Here is a 25022-nt window from a genome sequence, read left to right on the forward strand (position 1 = left end):
TCCTGCAGGCCCCAAGGCCAGAGCATGGGCATCTCCTCCTGCAGGCCCGATAGGCAGCCTTCTCTCCCTCTCCTAATCAGGTTGGCTGTCTCCTCCTCCTTTGATGCTTTACAGTGTTGCATTTCCCTCATATTTCCACTTCTTTCTTCATCACTTTACCTAACTCAAGGCTTTTGGAGATAGTGGCAGGGAAGGAAGTTCAAAGGAGAGCAAATTCTAGTAGGAGGAAAAGGTGGGTGAAAAAATACCAACAGCTTTGTTTTGTTCCTGATTCTTTTGGAGTAGTGAAAATGAAACATAAACACATATCTCGATTGTCCTTTCACATCCAGCACTGATTCACTCTGCACTTTTATTCTTGTGAGCAGTGATGCATAGAGTAATAGAAAAGCTCAGTGTGTGCTATATGCCTGTAACACCAGCACTTAAAAGACTGGAGTACATACAATAATCAGAATTTGTTTGCTTTTAAAGACATTTTATTTTTATTATTTTTGAAATTATTTGTAGCTGTGTATGTCTGCTTGTGGGCTTGTGAATGTGAATGCAGGTGCTTGTGGAGACCAGTCTGTGTTGGATCCTGTGGAGCTGGACTTAAAGAAGACTACAAGCCACCTGATGTGGGTACTGAAGAGTTGAACTTAGGTCCTCTGAGTCATTTTTTTTTTTAACCCTGATTAAAAATTCTTTTCTTTCTTGAGACAAGGTCTCACTATGTGGCCTTGGTTCATGTGTAGCCCAGGCTAGCCTCAAAATCATACAGCTCCTGATCAGAACCTCTTCATTATCTTCACAACACCTGGAGACCAGCTGTTGTTAACAGTCTGTGGTAAGGAGAAATGGTTGCCGCTGGCTTGGGGTGGAGAGGGGATCCAGAATTGTTAGGTCCATTTGTCACAAAATTTGCTATAAAACTGAGCTAAAGGTGAATCCAAACAGATAAAATACAAAACTTAGAGAAAATTCAGTATTTAATCTTTGCTTTCATGATACAGTTTATTTTAAATTACTTTCTTAGCTTTCTATTTTGGCATTTCTATAAATGTCAACATGTGCTTCCTTCATATCCATCCCCATTTCTTTTGCTCCACTACCCTTTCCTATTGGTCTGTTTCCTTACCCCAAGATAATCTCCTTTCTTCTTTCATGTCAACCAAAATAACTTAAAAATAAAGGCCTTAACAAATGGGGTTCCACAGACCTCCCCCAACATCGCAAGCTATTGCCATTGCTTTTGTTTATCCCTCAGAACTTGATAGTAAGATCCCACTACTAATGATACCACATATTTGAGTCATAAACATGGAAAAAATCAAGTGTTGAGTGACCTGAGAGCTTCATCCCTACTGCCTAACTTCCATAGTGCTGGAGGATGCTACTAAAGGAGAAATGTAATATCACTCTCACCTAGCTACAAACTCTGAAAGCTACAGTAATGACTAGTGTGGCCCCTGGTACAATAGTGGTATGAACATTACAAAAGTAACCAGCCGCACGTCTGACTACATCTAAGGCTTGCTCCACAAGATGAAACCCATACCTGGCCAAGATCTGTGGCCAGACAGGTCGTGATCCTTAAGGGAGAATTTACTATGGTTATTTTGTTAAATGGACTTAGTGTTAAAACAATCCCTGGTAACTTATGCTATACCTATAGATTGGTACATCTCCCAACACTCAGCAGAGAAACTGCTTGTGGTAGATGGCAATTAATGCAGAAACCCACAACTGGTCAGCAAGCAGAGAGTAAGACTTCAGAGTGCTCGGTCCTAAGTGGAACACCAGCATCATACCCCTCTCCCCCGAGTCAGGAATCTTCAGGAAATAGGGGTTGAGAGACCTTTGTTAGCTCAAGTCAGATGAAATGCAAGTGAGGAGGACTGAATGTGGGCCCCAAATCCCACCAACAGCTGAGTGTTAAGGAGCTGTTGGTATTTGATAACTGCTAGAAGAGGGAGAGTTAACTTACTTTAATGGTGTCACCTTGGGTCATACTCCAAAGCAAGCATGCTCCCAAGAATAGCTGGGCTGTATAAATGAGACTCAGTGAGTTTTCAAAAGAAAGTAGCGGGGGAAAAACAAAAACATGAAGTTGGATTGGAAGGGTGGTAAGTATGGATCTGGGAGGAGTAATGAAAATACTGGAGTGGAATTTGGGTGGTTAAGAGCATTGGTTGCTCTCCCAGAAGACCCAGGTTCACCCACATGAAAGTTTATAAGTGTCTATTACTTCAGTTTTAGAAGATCTAACACTTTCTTCTGACCTTTGTTGAGGACAGCACGCATGTGGTACACAGACATTTGCAGGCAAAATTTTCATACACATAAAATTAAAGAAAATTAAAAATAAAGATTTGCAAAGACTTAAAATATTACTTTTAAAAAATCAGCATTTTCTCATGAATGTCATCACTGGAGACTAAATTGTACTTTTTCATTATTCTGTTATTATAAATACAAAAATAACATCCAAATTGATTAAATTTGAGTGGAGGGATGGCTAAGTCAGTAAAGTGCTTGCCCTGCAAGTATGAGACCCTGAGTTTGATCCTCACAATCCATATGAAAGCACCAGGCATGGTAGTGCATATTTGTAATCCCACTGATGAGGGGCAAACAGGGTCTCTGTGGCTTGCTAGCTAATCAGTCTAGCCTGGTTGATGAGCTTAGGCCAGTGTGAGACTCTGTCTCGAAGGAAGTGGAAAGCCTGCCTGAGGATGACACCCAGGATTGATCTTGGCCTCCACATGCATGTACACATATCCATATGCACATACACACAAACACCACTGAACTGAACAATGGAGATGCAAGTGAGCAGATCTCTGTGAGGCCAGCCTGGTCTACAGAGTGAGTTCCAGGACAGCCAGGGCTACACATTGAAACCGTGTCTTGGACTGAGCACAGGGTCCCCAGTGAAGGAGCTAGAGAAAGGACCCAAGGAGCTGAAGGGTTTGCAGCCCCTTGGGACGAACAACAATATGAACTAGTATCCTCAGAGCTCCAAGGGACTAAACCACCAACCAAAGAATACACATGGTGGGACTCATGGCTCCAGCTGCATATGTAGCAGAGGATGGCCTAGTCAGTCATCAATGGGAGGAGAGGCCCTTGGTCCTGTAAAGGCTCTATGCCCCAGTGTAGGGGAAGGCCAGGGCCAGGAAGCGGGAGAGGGTGGGCTGGTGGGGGTGGGTAGGGAATAGGTTTTTTTTTTTTTTTTTTGAGGGGAAACCGGAAAAGGGGATATCATTTGAAATGTAAATTAAAAAATATCTAATAAAAAAATTTTAAAAAGATAAAAAAAAGAAACTATGTCTCAAAAAAAAAAAGGACAAACAAAACAAAACATTGATAGAACTCAAATTCAATTCCTGTTTCTAATTAGCAATAATCATGATAAAACTCAGCAAGCTAAAATCAGAAGAAACTTCCTTAATTTGTTTTAAAGTGTCTACTGAGAATTCCAGGAAATCTATCATGATCGCTAACCTCAGAGACCTTGGACCTGCATCCCCTTACCCTCTCTACTCTGGTGGATGTAGATTCTAGCTAGTCTAGTGAGACCAGAAATACACTGAGGGTTTGGAAGGCAAGAAACAACTATCAGTACTCATTAGGTGATAGGGAAATAGATTATTAAGAAGAAATTTCAGTAAGGCTGCTTTTAAAATCAGTACATAGTCTTCAAACCAGCAACAAGAAAACATAAAATGTAAACAGTGACCTAAATAACTGCAAACAGATCCATAGAAAGATGAAGAATTTCAGTTGTCCAGAAGGCATTCTACGCACAGTAGCTTAAGGCCCACTCAGTTCCAGGTTGTCCAGGCAGAGGACCATGAAGTAAATAAAGGCAGTCTCATCTTTGTATGGATGTGCCAGGAGTTCTAAGAACACTTGAAAGTAGGATAAACTGGACTTCATTAACAAAAAGTAAAGGAGAAGGTAGCCCAGACATGGAAAATGGTGCTACAAACAGCTTAGAAATGGTTTCTGTATTTGTTTATTTTGGTTTTTCAAGACATGATTTCTATGCCCTGACTGTCCTGGCCTCAGAGTCAAAGATCTGCCCTCCTCTGCCTCTTGAGTGCTGGAATAAAAGGCACCTGCCAACACAGTCTGGCTGATATAATATTTCTTAATAAAGATGATAAGGTCATGGGGCTGGAGAGATGGCTCAGCAGTTAAGAGCACCGACTGCTCTTCTGAAGGTCCTGAGTTCAAATCCCAGCAACCACATCGTGGTTCACAACCATCTGTAATAAGATCTGACACCCTCTTCTGGAGTGTCTGGAGACAGCTAAAATGTACTTACATATAATAAATAAATAAATCTTTAAAAAAAAAGGTCACAAATGACACACACATTTATACCTGCAGATACACATATAGGCATATAATAGTGAAGGGTAAAATGGGAGGTGTGCTCACACTATAAATAAAAATAAATCCCTAAATTGATTAGAGGCATAGGCAAACAAACAAAACAACAGCAAAAAAGCAACAGCAAAACTGAGTTTTACAAGAAAGGAAACTTTGGGATCAAGAATCAAGAGGATTTCCTAAGAACAAAACAGAAAGCACAGTCTTTAAAGGAAAAGTTAACAAATGTGACTCATTTTTTTTTGCCAAATAAAAAGTGCTGCACTTGAGAGAAAGTATCTGCAAACCCTAGGGTAATGCTGGGTGTCCCGTGCAGACATGTTGGAGAGTGGGATGCTAACAGGAGATAAGGTCGAGCGGGCTAACCCTAACCGGAAGACTTCATTACAGGGGTGCGTGAGTTAGTTATGTCAAATGTCTAGTTCTGGCACAGGTGAGTATGTCATAAGGTGTGGGTTTTACTTACAATAGAATGTGAGTTAATTAGTACAGGACATGGATTATTGTAGTGTTGGTTAGTTGTTATGGTGTGGGCTACTCATTACAGGGGTGAGTTCCTGATAACAGCAAATTGGCCTTTTGCTGGCTTGCCTTTCTTCTTCCTGCCATGGATTGAAGGCTCTCTTCAGGAGCTGGTACCTTGATCTGGGTCTTTTCTAGTCTCCAGAGCCAATTGATCTCTTGTTTATAAAGCATCCCGCCCAAAGTATTTTATCAAAGTCACAGGAAATAGACTAAGACAAGTGGTTTATAGAACACACATTTCAACCTGCAATGGTTTGAATGATAAATGCCCTCATGGGCTCATGTATTTAAACACCTTTACAAAGTGGAGCCTTTCTAGAGGAAGCATATCACTGGAGGCAGGCTTTGAGGGTCTCCTCCTCCTTCCATCCCTCTCCCCCTCTCTCTCCCCCTCCCCCCTTCCCCCTCACCTTCTTCCCTCTTTTCTTCCTGTATTCACGATACAAAGTGATCAGCCAGCTGTCTACTCTTGCTACCACACTATGCCTCCCTGTCATTAGCCCTAGCCCTCTGGTACTGTAAGCCCAAATGAACTCTTCCTTAAGCTGTTTGTTTTGTTTTGTGTTGTGTTGTGTGTTTGTATTTTGTTTTTTGTCTTGGTCATGATAATTTTTTTAAATCACAGCAACAAAAAAGATATAACTAATACGGCAAGTTCTATAACTAACACAAAAGTCTTATTTATCAAGTGGAAAGAGAAACAGTTTTTAGAAAGCTAGGAAAAGAGCATAAATTACACCAAATTCTCAGTAAAGGCATTTCAAAACACATCTAATGAAAGGAGGACAAGACACCACTTCACAGCACTCAACAAAATGGCAAAGTTGCTGAGACCAGGAACACCAACTTCTCAGAGAGGTAGGAAATAACCTTTCCTGTGCTTCTATGTACAAAGTTTCACTGTGGACAGCAATCCTGCAGTACCTGGTGGAGCCAAACCATACACACCCTAACCCTCAACTCAGTTGTGACTCAGAAGAAAGCTTGACTGTAAGCAAGACTAAGACTTAGTGTTTTCTGTGTCTGTGACAAAGTACCTAAGACTGGATATTTTATACAGAAAAATGGTTTATTTGCTCACAGTTTTGCAGACCCAGGAGCATAGTACTAACATCTTCTGATAAGGACTTCATGACTACATCACAATGTGGCAGGTGGCTTCATGGTGAGTGGAGATACAAAAGGAAGAGGTCCCATGATGAAGACCTTGATAGATCACCATGCAAGACTAACATTAATCCCTTCCAAGTGTAAGACAGCTCCTAATGATTCTACACTAGCCTAACCTCTTAAAAGTCATATCCCAAGGACTATACTTCTAACACATAAAACTGAGAGACACTAAACAACACCCAAATCACAGTGACTATCTACAGTTTCTTTTATACCTTCTTCTTTAAGATTATTTTGAATGCACTTTGAAGCAATTTAATGAATTTCCATTTATTCAGCATTAGTTACCCAAGAATTAATGCATTCTTTTCAAGCTCAGCGGTAAAAGTTCTTGCCGGAAAAAAAAAAAAAAAAAAAAAAAAAAGCAAGAGAACCAGAGTTCAGATACCAGGACCTGTGTAAATGCCAGGTGGGCATGACAGTCTGCCTGCAATTTCATCCTTGTAAGGAGACAAGAAATCTCTAAAGCAAACTGTCTTGCAAGACCCTACTTCAAAGAAGAAGGTAGAATGATTGAAGATTCCCAGCATCAACCTCAGACTTCCACATGTGCATGCACATGTATACCCACAAATGAACACATACATGCATATGCACACATACATCACACAAATACACATATAAAAAGAAAAGAATTTTTATATTTATAAGTTGTACAGGTGTTTTTCTTTCTTGTATTTATCATGCTTTGTTATGCAGGTAGTGCCTCAATGAATATGTTAGGTTGTGTTCCCCATTCTGAGATGCAGAAGAAAATCAAACTTGGTTTCTCTCACAATACACAATGCTTCTGTGATTCCCCAGCTGTATAGATGATTTTACCTATACCCCCAAGCAAGCAATCACTTGTGCAGCAGACATCAGCAGAGTGTCCTCTGATTCAACTCAACTGACACTACTTAGAGACCATCAGATCCCACAGGTTGGCAGCTCAGTCCCAAACATTGTCCCACTTCTGGTACAAATGCCAAGCCCTAGTCTTTTTTACCAGAGTTTCTGACAGATCAGCTGTAAGACAAGTCTATTAGTCTATTTTCAGTTGCTTTGACAAAATACCATATCTCAAGAGATGACTCAGTAGCTAAGAACATTTACAGCTCTTAAAATGAGCTATGTTCAATTCCTAACACCCACATTAGTGGGCTCACAACTGCCTATAACTCAGTCCAGGAAATCTGACACCCTCTTCTGGCTTCCACAGGCACTTGCATGCATGTGGTTTATGCAGGCACACACATATACACACACAATTTTAAACCCTGAGCCTAAGAAATTTCCAAAAAAAGGGGGGGTTGTTTATTTAGCCTTGTCATGGAAGTTCAAGGGCATGGTGCCAACTTCTCATCTGTTGTGAGGCTCCCTGCAAATGGCCTTAAAATAGTGGGAGTGCAAGAATGACCATACAGTGAGACAGGAAGCAGATAGCACAGAGGAACCACTTTTGCTCTTTAATGATACCTCAGTCTTGTGGGAACTAATTCATTCTGCAAGACCAGCATTAATCTTTTCCAAGGGCAAATCCCATTGACTTCTTTATCTTGCAATAAACCTGCCTCTTAAAAAGTTTCACCTCCATTTTAATGCTGCTATTTTGGGAACAAAGCTTCTAACATATGAATCTTCAGAGGATGCACTCAAGCTATAGCCAAACAGCAGCAGCAGCTGAAAGAACTTTTCCTACACCATTGACTCTAACAATGGAGAGAGAGATATAAACACTTCAGTAGAGGAATCATAAATGGGCAGTTGCTTACCTATATAATGGAATAGAATGTCAGGACAAGTGAGCCAGGTTTAATATTGTCACATGTGAGTCTTAGAAATATGATGAGAACAAAAAAGCATATTCATAAAAATTAAACACAGTATGTTTATGTAAAACTTAAATGTGCAAAAGAATACAACATACTGCATATGGGAACATGCTACCCCATATGTACTGCCCAAGGCATGCTTAATCACTGTTCTATTGCTGTGGAGAGACACTATGATGCAACTCTTATAAAAGGAAGTATTTAATTGGGGACTGGCTTAGAGTTTTAGAGAATTAGCCCAATATGATGGCAGGGAGCATGGCAGCAGCCATGACAGGCATGATACTGGAGACATAGCAGAGAGCTACACCCTGATCTGTGGGCAGAGCAAGAACCTGGGGTATGGGGTTTTGAAACCTATCAAAGAGTTCCACTCCCTGGTAACTAAGCATTCAAATATATGAACATAGTAGGGCCATTTTTATTCAAACCACCACAATTGTAGGCTCATATGTTTGAATACTTTATCATCAGTTGGTGGAACTATTTGGGAAGGATTGGGAGGTATGACCTTGTTGGAGGAGGTATATCACTAGGGGTGGGCTTTGAGGTTTCAAAAGCTCTCACTGGGCTGGTAAGTTGGCTCAGTGATTAAGAGCACTGACTGTTCTTCCACAGGTCCTGAGTTCAAATCCCAGCAACCACATGGTGGCTCACAACCGTCTATCCAGCTACAGTGTACTTATACACATAAAATAAATAAATAAAAATCTTTTTTAAAAAAGCCCTCACCATTCTCTGTTAGCTTTACATTTGTAGATGTGATGTGAGCTCTCAGCAACTGCTCCAGTGCCATGACTGTTTGCCTGCATACTCTCATGTTCCTCACCATGATAGTTATAGGTTACCCTCTGAGACTGTAAAGAAAACCCCTACTGGGCTTTCTTCTACACTGTCTTCTTTAGGGTGCCTTGGTCATTCTGTATCTTCATAGCAATAAAAAGGGTAACTCAGACAGGGATGGCCCACCAAATTCAGGTAAAGATATCTCAAAGAACCATTCCAGAAAAAGGTAACTCAGACAGGGATGGCCCACCAAGTTCAGGTAAAGATATCTCAAAGAACCAAAGGGAGTTCCAGAAGAGCTCTGGGTATTCCTGTACATTTATAGAGGAATAAAAGAAATAAATGAAGGAAAAGTGGACTGAGTTGAAGAAAGTAATTTAAAACCAAAATTTAACTTTTTCTTCTCCATATTTTTTAGTTTAAAATTTTTGTGCTGTAATTTTGATGACTGTGTAAATAGGACTCAATAGGTGTATTTATAGGATGATATGCTCCAAATTTGTCCTAATTTTCAATACAAGAAGTATGTAGAAAGAGGTTGTTCTAGTCTCAGAGGCTGACTAATAACACTACTATCCAGGCTTCAACAGTCTGTCTAGACTGAGCTATGAGCTGGCTGACAGCTGCTGGTGACAATCAGAAGTATGCCACAGGGGTGTCAAGCTTCCTGGAAGGGGATTTGGGGTAGGTGAGCCCCTCATTGGAAAAGGGTAGGTATGTAGTTTGAGAGAAGGGTACATTTCAAGGCCTGAGGGATCTTGGACAAGTGCTGAGCAGAGACAGCTGGACGTCAGTCTTCAAGAATAGTCGAGGCTGTCCTGCTGTCTACCTGTAATCTGAGCTGTAAAACTCCCACACATGCCATACAAAGGCAAGCTGGAGTCCTACCCTGGCCCAGGCCCAGGAAGACCACTGACTCCACACTGTGTCTCTGGAGGGAGCAGACAGCTCTACTCTGAGTTCAAATGTCTTCTCAGGCTCTCCTTCCCACCTGAAAGTGGCTGTTTTTAGTATGAAGACCTGTTCACACACCACCACCGTCTATATATGTCTTTAAGACCACTTAGTCTTGACCTGACACAAGGCCCGCAGCTAGATCTACAGCTTGATCAGGTGATAACTAACAAAGGTGTGACCATTTCAGCCCAGACATGCTTTTGTCTCCAGAGAACCTTGAGGTGGTTCAAGGTGGGAGCACAAGAGCTCTGAGCTTGCTGCCATCCTACAGCAGTGTGAGTAGGTGGCTGCACAGTGGCAGCTGAGCTTCAGTGTGGGAGAGGCAAAGTCACGCATTTAAGGAAAAAATAACCTGAATTACACTTTAAAAAGCAGGAGGGGCTGTCATGGGCAGGCCCCCGCAGACCCTCCTCCAGGGTAGTTCCTGTTCGTATGGAAGGATGGGTTGGGGGTGCCGGGAGGGGGTGCTGCAGCAAAGAGAAACTGAGGATGTGGGAATTCAAAGATGACCTCTGCTGGACAGAGACTGGGGTAAGCAGGAGGGAAGACCTTCCAAGGTCCTAAGAAGAACAGTTTAGGAGGCGGTGTACTGAAGGTCCTGAGAGAGCGAGAGAGAGCTAAGGGACTTATGTATCAGCTCTTCCATAGGTGCTCTAGGAGCCCCGGGTCTGTGGTTACTGGAAACAAGTCTCTTATCCAGACAAGACCCTCTGAAGGCTGTGTAGGACAGCCCCTCTAGAAAGAGGAGTGATAAGTGCCAGCCTGAGCTTTAAAAGTACTCAGTTATTTGTGACTGTCTTACACAAAATTGCAAATAAGACAAGAAGTCTTATTTGTAAGTAAGAAGTTTTCAAAAAATGTTCCCCCTTCTGCAATTGCTATTACCATTTCATCTTGTTCTTCAGGCTACTCACGTGGCATGACTTTTCAGATCTGTGAACACACATGACCTACTGGGCACTTGGTCTTGTTACTCAAGGCTGGGACAATTTCCTTCCTCTTTGTATCTGAGATCTCAGAAGCTGGCTGGTTCTACTACTGGAGGGAAAGAATGCTTCCTATGGAGACACTTGCCCCAGTTCCACAGAGATGAAAGTAGATGTCTGTTTCCTGTGCTGACCTTGGTTATCTCTATATTCCCATACCAACACTGAATCTGCACACAGTAAGTACCCCACAAGTGCCCTCCATGAATGAATACAAGTGGATACTGCCAGCAATAAAAGTTCCCAAGTCCATTAAGCACTTGAGAGCATTAGGAAGTCCATTCCTTGTCAGTGTTTGTACACTAGTCCAACCCACTATCCCTGCTCACTATCCCCACCCATTCTTTCAACCAACCTCCACATCCTACTGTGCATTCTACCTCCTAGGTGCTATTATAGGCATACTATTGTGTAGATTCTAGTATATGCCAATCATTGGGAATATTCCAGATGCACAGCCAGTTCTGCTCATGCAGAGCAGAGTATGCCAGGCCTACCTCTGGTTCAGGTTCAGGGCTGGTCAAATATCAGGTAAGGGTCTCCGCCATTTCTGCCTATAAGGTGCTAACTGCCATGACTGCTCTAGGCTGGGGTGCAGGTGAACATGAGGACATAGACAGCTCTCCAGGAGGCATGCTTAGGCTGACTTTGAGCAAAATGTTCATGTTTCCTGGATGAAGAGCAAGAAAGGGTACTCTGAGTTGAACAAGAGGCAATGGAGGAGGAACTGGACATAGATGGCTTGTATTCCTGGCTATAGGAATGCGACTTAGGTAAGGAAGCCAAGGCTGGGTCATGGTGGTCCTGCCATACCAGATAGACATGTGTTAGGGACCTCATCTCTGCTTCCTTCAGAGGCAGGTGTGCTGGGGCCCTAAGTTCTTCTGTCTCCTTTCTACAAAACAGATCTTAACAGTATCTGAGCCTCGAGAGGACATGTGGCATAAATGCCCCGAAGTGCCAGAAGCAACACCATCTGTACACAGCTGCTCATCCTCACTGCAGCATTCACAAGGCCCTTCCTTCCTCCTGCCCACATTCTGCTTTCACCATGTAGTCTCCCTTCCACCCTTATGCATGCCCCCCTCATAGAGAGAAGTAAAAATGGACCTCTTGAAATGCCATCAGGGCTCAGCCTCAGCCTTAACAACAACCCATTATCTCTATCCATTCCTCAATCCCCAGATGCTGAGACTCCTCCTTTGCCCCAGATGCCACATCTGATAACAGGCATGCTCTTCCCTCATATACACTACAGGCCCTTTATTTGCCAGGAATATCGTTGTAGGCCCTCATAGCTATTGAGTCACTGGATTCCCCATTGAAAACCTGCATCAGCTCTTCCCCACCCCTGGGCAAACCATAGTCAAGATGTTCCTTTCCTTCTGGACTTTTTCTGCGTAAAGCAACATGACATGACAAAGTTTCAGGAAAATGTTGCATCAGGAGTAGAGATGAATGCTGGACAGTCGGTGGCACACACCTTTAATCTCTGCACTTGGGACTCAGAGCCAGGCAGATCTCTGTGGGTTTAAGACTAACCTGTTCTACAGAGCAAGGTCCAGGACAGCCAAAGCTACACAGAGAAATTATGTCTCAAAACACCAAAAAGAAAAAGAATGATGGAAGAGGTTCCCTAGGTGACTTAGAAACTACTTCACAGGAAAAGCTCAGCCTGGATGGAGCCTCAGCAGGAACAGTAGGATTACCACAGAGGTTGCAGGGGAACCTAGAGGCCTGAAGTGCAGGAGGCCTGCCTGGCCTGCTCATTGCTGTAAGAAGGCCCCGTGAAGAACCAGAAGATCCTGTGACCTTCTGCCTCCTTATCTGACTCCTTCCCTCACCATAGTTGACCATGAACAAGAAAGTGGCCAAAAAAGCATAAATTTCTTGAAGTATTCTGTGTTTTAAAAAGAGATTTTATTGATCCAACAGTGACATTCCATTGAGGATCAATGACTGATAAAGTGAAATATTACAAGATCAGAAATTCTCTGAGAGAAAACCACAAGTATAAAATCTAAAGCACAGAGACTAAGAATACTGTGTTGGACACATTTGCCATGGGACTGCTATCCTTGACAATCTTCCTAGCCAAATAACTCACGTCTTTGGAAGTTTGCTGACTCTGTCAAGATACTCCATACTGCCTGCTCTATGTAACTCTGCCTTAACAGCACATGGCCTCAGGGAGAGGCTAGGCTACACAAGCCAGGGAAGACTGGGGGTTGTTTGGGGGAGAGGTGCATTGATGTGACTATGGGAAAGCTGGCATCCCTGCTGAGTCAACTCTTTCCAATGGGGGAGGGGCTTTTGGTAGGGAACACCCACACCTTTCACCTATGCTTTATAAGCTCAATAAACTCATTGGTTCCTCAAAGTGAGCTCTAGTAAATCATACCTCAGTTTGTTGTTGGGACCTTAGGAGGAGGAGGTTTATGTCTCCCTCTGGAAGGAAGTTTATCAACAGAATCACGAAGCTTCTCCTTTTATCCCAGGAGTTGCTCAGAATTCAATCTTGAGAAAATAAGGATAGTTGCTTGCTGTTGTCCTAAATTCATTTCTTTCTCCCTTTTGATTAGGCAGTAAACCAAGCAGGGACACTGGGCCTTTGGATATTATACCTGTTGACATGAGACTGCATGAGACTCTCAGATGGAACAGGTATATAAGCTCCTAGTTCTTAACTCTACATGCTTATTGTCCATAAGGTCTCTGCCATTTATTACTCTTCTCTGAGTTTGTAGTGAGAAGAAATATTTTGGGTGATGATGACTTTTGGGGATACTGTAGGATGAGCCCATCTTCAAAAGAAGGTGCCAAGTGGCCATCACTGGAGTTGCATGTAGCAGGTTCTGAGCCTGGGAATTCAGCCTGATAGCCTAACCCTTGCCCAGGTCCCAGAACATCCCACCATGAACCCACTGAGATGCCTTGACACTGGAGATGGTCTTCTGTATTTGCCTGTTCCCACTTAGCTATGTCCTCAGAGGTTCCTGCATGTTCATCCTATGACATACTGCAGCAGAGAGAGAAATACAAGATCAGGGGCCCACAGCCAGCCCACAAAGCCAAGAATGGATGCCACACTCTCTCTCTGATGCCCATACTTCACTTATTTGGCCTGACCCTCAAACATGCAAGAGGCTATATGTGCATGTTCATGCAGATATGCACATGTGTATGTGCATTCATTAGTGAGCATAAACACTTATGTATATGTTACTGTATGCAAAATCATTCATGTTCTGTCATGTGGTATGTGCATCCTGGTATATACAAGCATATACATATGCATGTGTGCATAAGGATTCAAGGTTTGCCCCTTTAATTCATCAGATTGTCAGGCATCAGCACTTTGAAATTCACAACCAAACATTTGGCTGGTTAAATGGTTGTTAAATGATTGTTTAACTGAATTTTCATCCAAAGACTCAGCTGTGTAGTATTACTTTATGTCACCCAGAACAGAACATCCTTCTGAGGCAATGCATTAAAAACCCAGGCACCAGTGTCCACTGATTCTATAAAAAACAAAAACAAAAACAAAAAGAAAACAAGGCTTGTTTGACATCTGCCCAAGTCCATGCCATGTCCTAGCCTCTTAAAACTAAGCCCCCAGCCCTAAGGACAGTGAGCTTCTACTGCTGAACAAACAATGCCTTACAACTAATACTTAGCATGTAAAAACACTAAGATGTGTTTGTGTCTAATTTTGGAAGAAAGGCCAAGAAGAAACTTATTTTCCAAGTAGCACAAAGAATTAGCCTTGGACAACTACTTAAAACTTCATTAAAGAAGGGAGGACATGAATAAACCTGCTGTGAGTTGGAATGCAAAGTGAGGTGATAACAGCCTCGAGACCTCTCCACTGAGAACTGCTCTTTCTAGGAAACTACTTTTAACAATAAGAGTTACAAGGTTTCTTTTTTCCAGTAAACTTTGAAAGTGAAACTTTGCTACCTCACATATCTCATATCCACCTTGGAAAAAGTGGAACTAGCAATATTTATGTGCTTGGGAGTTAGGAACAGCAAGTCTCAGAACATTCACCTAATTCATTTTTCTTGGGAGACTTATTTGCCCAGGTCTAGGGGAAAGCCCTCACCTCCCACACCCCAGGTCCCCCTGTTGCCCTGATCAGACAATATACACAGATCTCACAATGCTCTGCCTTCCCTGGTATTTGGGTTTGCCCACCCAAATCCTTTCTACAAAACTTCTGTTCTCTCCCATCCCGCCAAAAATCTGAAATGTAGAGAGGCTACTGGCCTTGATAGACAATTTAAAAGACTCATGAGGCATCTAAGATTTAGAGCTATGTGAAATGTGCATGACTAACTGTCTCCGGGGGAAAAAAACCAAAGGACCAATTTGGATCTTGGTTCATCTATGCAGCCCATAGACCCACTCCACCTAGGCTGCTTGTGCTCATCCACAAGGCTTTTGAATGGACCCAAGAGAATGGCCAGTAGCCACCTGTGAGGTCTCTGCTCTCAGCTGTAAATGTCCATCAATATCACATGTTTGGATTTGGGTAGATCTTCAGTCGGTTTACACTGCCATTTGCAATATTTCAGCTTATGCAGGAGAGCTGGACTGAATAGACAACAACAGGAGGTTTAGCCTCTTCTCTCTCCTTGCCCCAAGAGATCAAAGGTCCAATACAGGTGAGAGTGGAAAGAGCTAGCCATGAGTGATGGCTGCCTTTTGGGTTGCTTTAAATACAACTGCCAGGACTGAACTTGTTGACACTGATCAGATCCTCAAGTTTCAAAGGAAATGTCTAAGCAGAGGTGAGACCAGTTCTCACCACCATAGCTTGGCTCAGACCTCACTCTTCTTCATGGAAATGGGACTGGGCACCTTCCTCCTCTAGTGTCCTAGCTCAAGAGGGCAGTGATCCAGGTTATAAGTGGGGTAGGCTGCTTACAGTCACAGGGATACAGGGGAGCTCTGGGCAGGGCATTTGGGGATTGAAGAAAGGCCTTATCACACAACATGTGACCTCCTCTTCACAGAAGTAGCCTTTTGCACACTGAAGACACTACTCAGGATTTCCATTACTCTTTTAGCCTGTGGTGCTTGGTAGATACATGGGTAATTTGCACATGCAGAGGAACTGTTGCCCTCCTCTACATAAAAGAAGCACCTTTTTGGTCAGAGCTCTGCTCCCAGCTAGTCTGTGAGTCACTACCTGCCTGGTCTCATGGAGGTCAGATCACCTTTTCCCAAGACTTAAAAGCCCGTTTGACTCCCAGCCAGCCCACCAGAAGGATGGAGACACTCCAGTCATATAGAACTCATTTCATATTGTGTGTAAATGGTTACACGCATATTATACTCACTTAAAGGTATGTCCTTCACATTCATTAAGGCTATTAGAGTGGTGTATTTAAATGAAATGCTATATAATTAAAATCACCAGATTATTGAGTTAACAGGAAAATTATTTTGCAGAAAAACTAAGACTTTGATTTTTTAAAATAGGATTAAACGGTTCATATGTATTAACCAAAAATAAAGCCTACTGCTTTGCAGTAGAAACCACACAACCAGTTTCCAAAAACTGAAATGCAGGGGTCTGGCATCAGTGTCTCTCCACACAGCTGTTAGCTCAGAGACAGGTTGGACCTAGTCAACCAGCTAGCAGAACACAGCTGTTCTAACTCAGCATTTGTCTGTCCCAATTCAGTCACTCTCCCCCATGCTGATTTGCATGTAGACATCCTCCAATTCCAAGCTGATGGACATTCTCCAATAACATAGCAATCAATTTAATAAAGGAACTCACCAATGTCAAATTGCAATAAATTTACCAAACATTTTTCACTGTTTATGGAGAGCTTTACAGTAAGAAAGTGTCGACAGAAGCAGGCACATCCAGGTACAAAGTGTTGCTGTTGGTTGTTCTTTACTTCTGTTCCTACAGTGCCAACCGCTTTGCACTCTCAGCAGAGGTCCTCTACGTGAAATCACCTTTGCTAGGCGTTCTGTTCTTGCCCATTCGACCCAGGACCTCCAAGCACAGTTCTGGGGTATGGACTCGACTAAGAGAAGTGTGATCAGCGAGCCCAACCCAAACATTTATTGTAAACTTTAAATGGAATCCGGATATGAATGACACAGAAGGGAGACACTTCCTCACAGAAAGGAGAATACCACATAGTATCCTAGAGTCTGGCAGATATCACAAGGCCGGGCCAGAATAAGTGCCAAGCCCCACGCAGGCACAACACCAAGCAAAGCCTGACTGCTGCCCTTTTGGATGTCTTGTAGGGGATGGGGCCTGAACTCAGCAGGCTCGGCTAGGCTCCCAAGGGCGCGCCATCTCACAGGGCGGCCGGCAGCAATAGGGATAGGAGGCGTTGAGGTCGGGGTCGGAGGGCGCATACCCTGGCAGTTCCACAGACGGGTGCCCGCCACAGCACACCTCCACGCCCGCCTCGTCAAACGCGTGGAAGACGCCCACGTTGATGTAGGACACAGCGTGGTGTGCCGCGAAGCTCGCGCAATCTCCTGGGGTGGTGAAGTTGGACTCCTCCGGGGATAGGATGGAGGCCTCGCTGGGCCGTGGCTGCAGCCGCCGCCCCCTTTTGCCCCGGCGGCCACGCCGGGTCCGGGAGGCTAGCGGCTGAGCGCGGAGCCCGGGTCCGCCCCGCGGTCGCGCCAAAGATCGGCTTGCCCTCCGGCGGCCCCGGCGGCCGCGCCGGGCCTGCGACGACTTGTAGTTCTTGACCAGCAGGAGGCTGAGCAGGCCCAGCAGGCACTCGAGCGAGTTGAATACAGTGGAGAGCACCAGGCCGCGCTGGTAGTCCTTCAGCTGGCGGCATTTGGCGGTCGTGTTGCTGTCCAGGTTGCTGCGGGAGCGCTGCGTGCTAGTGCCTGGGGCTACAGAGCCAGCGGCCGGGCCAGGGCCAGCGGCCGGCGTGCGCGGGGGCAGGCAATAGTGGGAGTACTTGCGTTCCACCAGGGACACTGTGTCGCCGTCGATCACTGCTCCCGCAAAGGCGCTGAGAACCCCGAGCATGAAGACCAGGACGCCTAGGAGCAGCAGGTTTTGGCTGTTCACCGGCCCGGAGGGCCCGGCAGCCGCCCGCGTTTCTCCAGGAGAGGGCTCCGGGGCGCCCGCCGGAGATGCTGGGACCCTGAGTCCCGGGCCCGGCCTGGCCCCTGACCCGGCGAGGGGCGCCTCCCGGGGCCCGCAGCACAGCAGGGCGGCGCCGAGCAGAGAGAGGCCGGCGGCCAACAGCAACCCCGAGTAAAAGGCTCCGGCGGCCGCCCCTAGCCGGAACGGCTCCCCGCGCAGCTCAGAGCCCAGTGAGAAGCACTTGAGGCCGACCGCGGCGGCGCTGAGCGCGCAGGCGAGCAGCAGGCAGGAGGAAAGCGCGGCGCAGGCCCCGCGGACGCTCCACTTCATCCTCCGCGCCGGAGCCGGCCCGCACCCGGCGCGCCCGCCGCCGCCCGCCGCCGCCCCCGCCGCCTGCGCCTCCTCCCGGCGCCGCGCGGCCGGACCGCCGGCCTCCTCTTCATCCTCCCGCGTCCTCCCGGGCTCGCGCCGCTGTTCCTGGAGCCCGCATCCTCCGCCTCCCGCCGCCGCCGCCGCCGCCGCCGCGACCCCGCACCGGGAACCGAGCCGGTGCGGAAAACCGCAAGGTGCGCGCGCCCCCTCCCCAGACCGCGGAGCTGATCCCCGGACGCGCGGCCCCCTCACCCGCGGCCCCGCGCGCCTCTCCCTGACGCCACCCTCCGCGGCCTCCTCCCGACCCTTTGGTCCCCCGGACGCCCCTCCGGCCCTCCCCTAGGAGAGGGGGCCCTCGTTAAGTCTCCGCCTTCCTGCCCTCCCCCTGCCAATGCAGCGTCCAGCGCTCGCCGCCTTAGGAACTCCACCGGGCCTCCTTCTCCTGGGACCCCCTGGGCCCCACCCACAGGACCTCCCGCCTCTGCACGCCCTGAGTTCGCTTTTCCTAGTCCATAGGGCAGCTTGTCTCCACGCCCACCTGACTGGGACGGGAATACCGAAGAAGTTAGTGGGGTTTCAGCAATAAATAGGTATGAGGAGAGCCTGGAGGAAGAAATGGGGAAGGGGAATATGTTCAGAAGGAATGGAGGAGAGTGAGTAGGGTATTCGGGGATGGAGGACGAAGTGTGTTTCTTTGGGAAGTGCTGGCATGTAGGGGTGTGTGTTGTGTGCGTGTATGAAGGGTATGCGTAGAATGTATATAGTATGTGAGGGTGGTGTGCACGAATGTATTTTGTGGCGGGGAGCGGTGTGCATTCCAAGAAGTGTTTGGGTGGACACAGTGTATGGGCAATGTCCAGGCGTACGGTGTGTGTGTGATGTGGTGAATATGTAGGAAAAGGTGTTGCCTTGAGGTGTGGATAGAGTATTGTAGGTGTTCGGGGATTGTGAATAGGATATGCGGGAGAACTGGCCAGATATTTCTCTCAGAGGACCAGCCATGGAGCAAGGCCAGGATGAAGTAAGTCTTGGGAGAACCTTGGGTGAGTTCAGCTTTGAGTCCAGTTCCGTTTTCAGATCTGGCAGAAAAATTCCTCACACTCAAGTGAATAAATTCTGCCTGCGCTATAGTGCGCGAGAAGGGAGAATGCTGTAGGAGCTCAAATCTGGACTTGGACCACTGGAAGCCTCCCTCCAGCAACCTCACCCTGGCCCGCAGTCCCGGGTGTGGGTGATTTAGGCCGCCTGCGCAGCAGCTTCGGAACTGCTGGAACCGCCGGTTGCCTTAGCTATGCCTTAAGCTGGGGCTGGAAGAAGCCGGTGTGGGCGCAGGGATGAGGGAGTGGTGGAGAGAACGCGCCTGCGCACCGGCCTTTCCCACAGCAGGTTCAAGTCAGGAAAAGGCCTAGGGACTTTACTATTTTTTTTTTTTTTTGCTCCTTAAGGTCAGAGATCCTTCCAAAACCAAGCACTGTAGTGCCTGGGGAAGCCGCGCCCATGTGTCCAAGGCAGCTTGGGGGCTCTTGCCCACCCTTCCGGGAAGCCACTTGCTAGTGGGTGTATATGGAAGCCTTCCAAATACTCCCGGACGTTTGCGTGGGCTTCACTTCGGGCCATAGACTTCAGAAAGAGCGAGCCTGCCTCTCTGTATTTTTAGCAGGAGGAGCAGAATTTGAAACAGCAGCATACTGGTCCTGCGCCTGGTGAAGGATGACTCGCCAGAAAGCAAAGGCGCAGCCCTACCTCCTCGAGCTTGGCATGTGGCCCAGGAGGCTCTGCGAGCCCTTGTAAGTGTAAGGATCGTGGCGCCCACGCTTGAGAGCAAGCTTAGTGCAAACTTCCAACAGTACTTCCAGTTTCCAGGGAAACGAGATTTGGAGCTGCTGCGCATTGCAGAGCTGCCTCTCTGCTCTTCACATGGGACCCCTGTGGCTGGCTGGTCTTGGGGAGCAAGGAACTGAAGCCACCTTATCCTTGAAGGGTGAGGTCCGATCTTAAGATGGAAGAATTGAGTTCTGGGGATATGTTCTACCCTCAGAGCACTGTTCTGGGTTGCTTCTCCTCTAGATGGGCACTACCACCCCTTAACAATCTTTCCATTTCTGTACTCACCACAGGGCCCATAACACGATGTTTCTCTTTTTAGGGTATATCACACTCCGTAATGATCCTCACCTGACATTGCCTCTTCATTTCTCAGATTTTACTATCATATCTTAATTGCTTCAGTTTTGTCTGAAGCCTGTCTGATCCGATGCATTCAATACTGAAAGCTTTCAGGAACTTTCTTTTACTCACAGGACAACCGGCGAGGTAGGTCCCATGTTATCCCCAGTAGGACTTTCCATTAGTAAATCAGTGACTGGAATTGGGTCAGAAACCCAGGCTCTGTGCGCAGGCAGCTTCCCCAGCTGCCTTCCAGATTCCAACTGTTGCAGAGGATCCCCAGGGTGCAGGAATTCCCTGTAATACAAATTATCTTTCCTATCCGGTGGGACTGGAAATGGCCAGGTAAGGGCAGTTCCAACTATTTCTGGGGATAGCTAAGTTTGTACATGTGTCTGTGATGCTCTTTGGGGAGCATGGGGGCAGTAACAGCCCGCAAACGGGGAGCTGTCTCTTCAGTGTTAGGGATGCATGCAGTGGACAATCTTTTTTGCCTGGTTTCAGTGCCTTTCAGATTTGTCCAAACTCTTGCATGAATCGATTGATTATACTTATTGCTGAATAGAATCCTAGTAAAAATGGATAGTGTTTATCCATTTACGACATGATGGACATTCCAGCTTTTTCTATGGGGCTGCTGAGCCAGTATCATGCAGGCTTAAGTCATTATGAGTGTGTTTCCAACTCGTTAGATGTGCCCTAGATATGGGGTTGCTGGGCTGCACCACACATTACATTTATCTTTCAAGACAGAAGAATTGTTTTTCATTCCCCCATGCCATATGTGTACACTCCTGGGTTGTATTCTTAGCAACACAGGGTGCTGCCAGCTTCCCTAGTGTGTTGGCCAGTCCGGCATCCATAGATGACTTCTCACGGTGGCTTTAGTCTGCATTGCCCAGTTATGAATGCTATCAACACTTTCACTTATCTTCAATAAAGCTCTCTCTCTCTCTCTCTCTCTCTCTCTCTCTCTCTCTCTCTCTCTCTCTCTCCTTGGTTAGCTTTTTAAAAAAATTTATGTGGTTTCTATTTAATTATCATTTTATCAACAGTGAATAGATAGAAGCATGACTGAAAATTTGGCGTGCATTGGCCCTGTGGATTCTTCTGTAATAGCTCAAGCACATATTATACTTTATACAGCCTGATCCCTTGAAAACTCATCACTGTTCAAACTGTAAGTTCAGTTAGACAACCATAACTTCTCACTTCTCCAATGTGGCTCTAGATTTGTGCCACAGAAAGGCCTCACAGTCTTGTAATGTTCTTAGCTCCAGAGAGTTCTTCCAAATAAGCAGCTGCCATGGGAAAGATCTTAGGGAACTTGTTTTTAAGTGTACATGGGACAACATGACTCTAATGAAGATCCGCATTGGGGTGGTTCCGGGAATCCTATCTTGCAATAGGATTCTAGCTTGCTTGAAGCAGATAGGTGTCTGACTCAGAAGCACCGTCTTGAAGGGTCTTCAGAGGTTGAATTCTTGGTGAAGCTGCCCATGCCCAGGTAAAAATAAATGATATAAACCTACAATTAAACATTAAAATATGGATAACAAATACTTAAAGCACCCATTTTCTATCTTTACCATACTTTTCTCTTACCTGTTTTCTGAAATTGCATCAAGTTAAGCAAAAATGTGTATTTTGTCTCTCCCAACCCCTTGCTCAGTGGCTCTGGGTGATGGTTTGTGATTTGCATAGCAGGAGAATTTGCACTACAGAGATGAGCAAACGATGCAAACCTGGCTGGGGCTGCGTATTTAGCTTACTTATGAAGTGAAAGGCAATATGAGCGATGCAGATGGACACCAGACTGTGTGTGGTTCTAGCCACCATTTTAAATTCCAAACACATTTCTTCTCGTGTTTTGGGAGCCATCACCTGTGCAGTAATAGTATGCACATTGTACATCTCTAATGAAAGGCATTTCAACATGATTCCCTCTTGTCCTCCCTGGAACTCATCAACTTATGTGAAAACAGCACACAACATCCAAATCAGAGCAGCACCCTCTTGTCAGCGATGGAGCAAGCATTCTGCTGAGTCAGATGTAATCAGGGTTTATTCATGTCCTAATTTTGCAATACTGGTGTCAGTGATAGAGTTACAAAAACAGTAGATTTTGCAAGAAATAGCAAGTCACATTGAAGTTATAAAATAAAAAGGAGATAAGTGCTCTCATTTAAAATGTTATTTCCAAACGTATAGGAAAATGCTAATGAAATATTTTCAATGTTTAAAATTGCATTTGTTTACTCATTGTGCTATGCATTCACATGTGGGAATACAAGTGTAGTGGGGAAGTTCTAGGGGTCAGAGGACAACTGAGAACACTTGATTCTCTCCTTCCACCTTGTGGGTCCAAGGGACCAAATTAAGGTCATCAGTGCCTTTACCTGCTGAGCCATTTCACTGGCTCATTAAATTGCTAATAAAAGTTTTATGTTAGCTCAAGTAATGGCATGGATTTAATAAGATTATAGAACCATTTTTCATATTTTGATCCACCAAAACAATACTTTCTCACATTATTTTACACATGAGACAAGTGAAAACAGATACAGGACAGAATCATGTGACCTCTGTTCCTGCTCATTTTCTAACAATTTAGCAGACCACCAAGATGCTCGAGTATCTGGGAATAATTACTGGGAATAATAATAATTCTGGGAATAATAACTGCTTCTTGAAACAGTTTTGCAGGAGAGAAAAACATCCTTCAGGTAGCTAAGGAAATGCCTTAGTACAGGCTATGGTCTAACACAACAAACATGGGTTTGTGGGAAGGGATGTTGCCTTTAAGTGGGGTCAAGCAGATGCCTATAAGGCTTAGCCTTGACCCTCCTCCTATGTCACCCAGATTAGTAGATGCAAGAAACAAGCTACTTACTGATAGCTCCCAAACTTACCGTTTACATCAAATCTTCCCCTGGAACCCCAGGTTAGATTCTAGCCTCCTGTCTTAATCAAGGATATCAAGGCCTCATTTTAGCACATTGAGATTATCTTTGTATCTCTTCTTCAAACAAAGACAGGACTCATCCCAACCCCTGTACTCAGTTGACAGAAACTCATCCTTTTTTTTTTTTTTTTTTTTTTTTTTGCCAGTGAGTCTTGCACTTTTTTGTCTGTCGTCTCAGGCCTTGACTGCATACTTGCGCAGTGGGTACAACCGCTCCTTCTGCTGTTGCTTCTTGGTCTTCAGCTTCCCTTCGTGCTTGGTGAGCTGGCAGCGCATGGCTCTAGTCTTCTTGGGTCGTAGGTTCAGGGGCTTGTACTTCTTGTCATTTCCTGAGGTTTTCTTTTTGAGTCTGGTTGATGACAGTGAGGACTCGGGCGATGGACTTGGAGAGCTTGGACGCAGAGCCACCTGTCACTTTGGCGACGCGAAGCTGGGACAATTCCACCTTCAGATCGTCCAGTTGTTTCAACAGCTCCTTCTTCTTCTTGTTGCTCAGGTCCCGAGCCTTAATCTTGGCCATTGCTGCGTTGTTCATGGCTGAGGCTGCCTGGTTCGAGGAGAAACTCTTTCTTGCAGCTGCTTTGCTAAAATTGTAGAGCTGTCCTCATTGTCCACACCCAGGCCCTATCGAATAGCAGCCAGATGGGAAGCAACTGCTCAGGGGCCACTGGCACCTACATTTCCTCTCTGCCTATTGTCACCCTTCCAGACCTCAGGGAACAGCCAACCTTTGAAGTGAGAGTAACTTACAGCAGCTGTGACTCAAAATGTTTTTGGTCTCCTTCAGAGTGAACAAAAGCAATTTTGTCTGGTTCCTCCCTTATCTCCCTCACACCCTGGCTTACTCTGTCCCACTACATATGTTCAGGGTAGCTGCAGGGACCTAAGCTTCCTGTCTTTTCTCAAATCTATTTTCTCATAAAAAGTTGACTTAAAAAAATGAGACAGGGTCTATCAATAGCCTGGAACTCACCAAGTAAACTTAGCTATTTGACCATTGAGTCTCAGGGATCCAAAGACAGGGACCTGTTTGTTCATTTATTGTTCTCAGTGCCAAGAACAGTATCCGGCACATGGTAGATGGTCTGTGAATATTTGTGTAGTTAGTTTTTAAAATTTACTCGATTAAGGAATATAAACTATGAATTAATCACCATAATGGTTTATAGTTGTGGTTCTCAACCTGTGTGTTATGACCCCTTTGGGGGTCACCTATCATATCTGCATATGAGATATTTATATTATAACTTATTACAATAGCAAAATTATAGTTATAAAGTAGCAATGAAATAATTTTACAGCTGGGGGTCTCCGCATCATGACGAACTGTATTAAAGGGTCACAGCATTAGGAAGGTTGAGAATCACTAGACAATAGCTTGGAATGTTCTCAGGAGACTTGGAGACTTGCTACACTTGAGTCTGGGTCTACTATGCTAGATTTCCTTCTCAAAGTATGAGAGAACATTGGGATGAGCGACATTGGGATATTATGTGACCAGATGTGTTCCGGGTCCTAGAGTGAGAGTTTGTGGCGGTGCTGCTCAGGGCTTACTTCCAAGGCTTTCAGGAGTTCACACCTGAAATATTCCCTCATGGCCTGTCTTAGTCACTGTTCTGTTGCTGCAAAGAAACATTATAACAATGGCAACTCTTATAAAGAAAAGCGGGTGGTGGTGGCGCACGCCTTTGATCCTAGCACTTGGGAGGCAGAGGCAGGTGGATTTCTGAGGCCAACCTGGTCTACAGAGTGAGTTCCACGACAGCTAGGGCTATACAGAGAAACCCTGTCTCGAAAAACCAAAA

General features: G+C 45.4%; 1 protein-coding gene and 1 pseudogene across 1 annotated transcript; both read right to left on the minus strand.

Moving 5' to 3' along the window:
- Nucleotides 1-12527: 12527 nt before the first annotated feature.
- Nucleotides 12528-18510, minus strand: Tmem271 (transmembrane protein 271). Its single transcript, XM_031337247.1, has one exon. It carries the CDS (start codon nucleotides 18042-18044, stop codon nucleotides 16920-16922), a length of 1125 nt encoding a protein of 374 aa, XP_031193107.1. The 5' UTR covers nucleotides 18045-18510; the 3' UTR covers nucleotides 12528-16919.
- A 4822-nt stretch (nucleotides 18511-23332) lies between these two features.
- LOC116070794 lies at nucleotides 23333-23745 on the minus strand (annotated as a pseudogene).
- Between the last annotated feature and the right edge of the window lie 1277 nt (nucleotides 23746-25022).

The sequence above is a fragment of the Mastomys coucha genome, unplaced genomic scaffold, assembly GCF_008632895.1.
Source record: "Mastomys coucha isolate ucsf_1 unplaced genomic scaffold, UCSF_Mcou_1 pScaffold22, whole genome shotgun sequence".
NCBI classification, from domain to species: domain Eukaryota; kingdom Metazoa; phylum Chordata; class Mammalia; order Rodentia; family Muridae; genus Mastomys; species Mastomys coucha.

What these genes read in the sequence shown, in the direction of transcription:
- Tmem271 (XM_031337247.1), bottom strand. Translation starts at nt 18,044, where the DNA reads ATGAAGTGGAGCGTCCGCGGGGCCTGCGCCGCGCTTTCCTCCTGCCTG.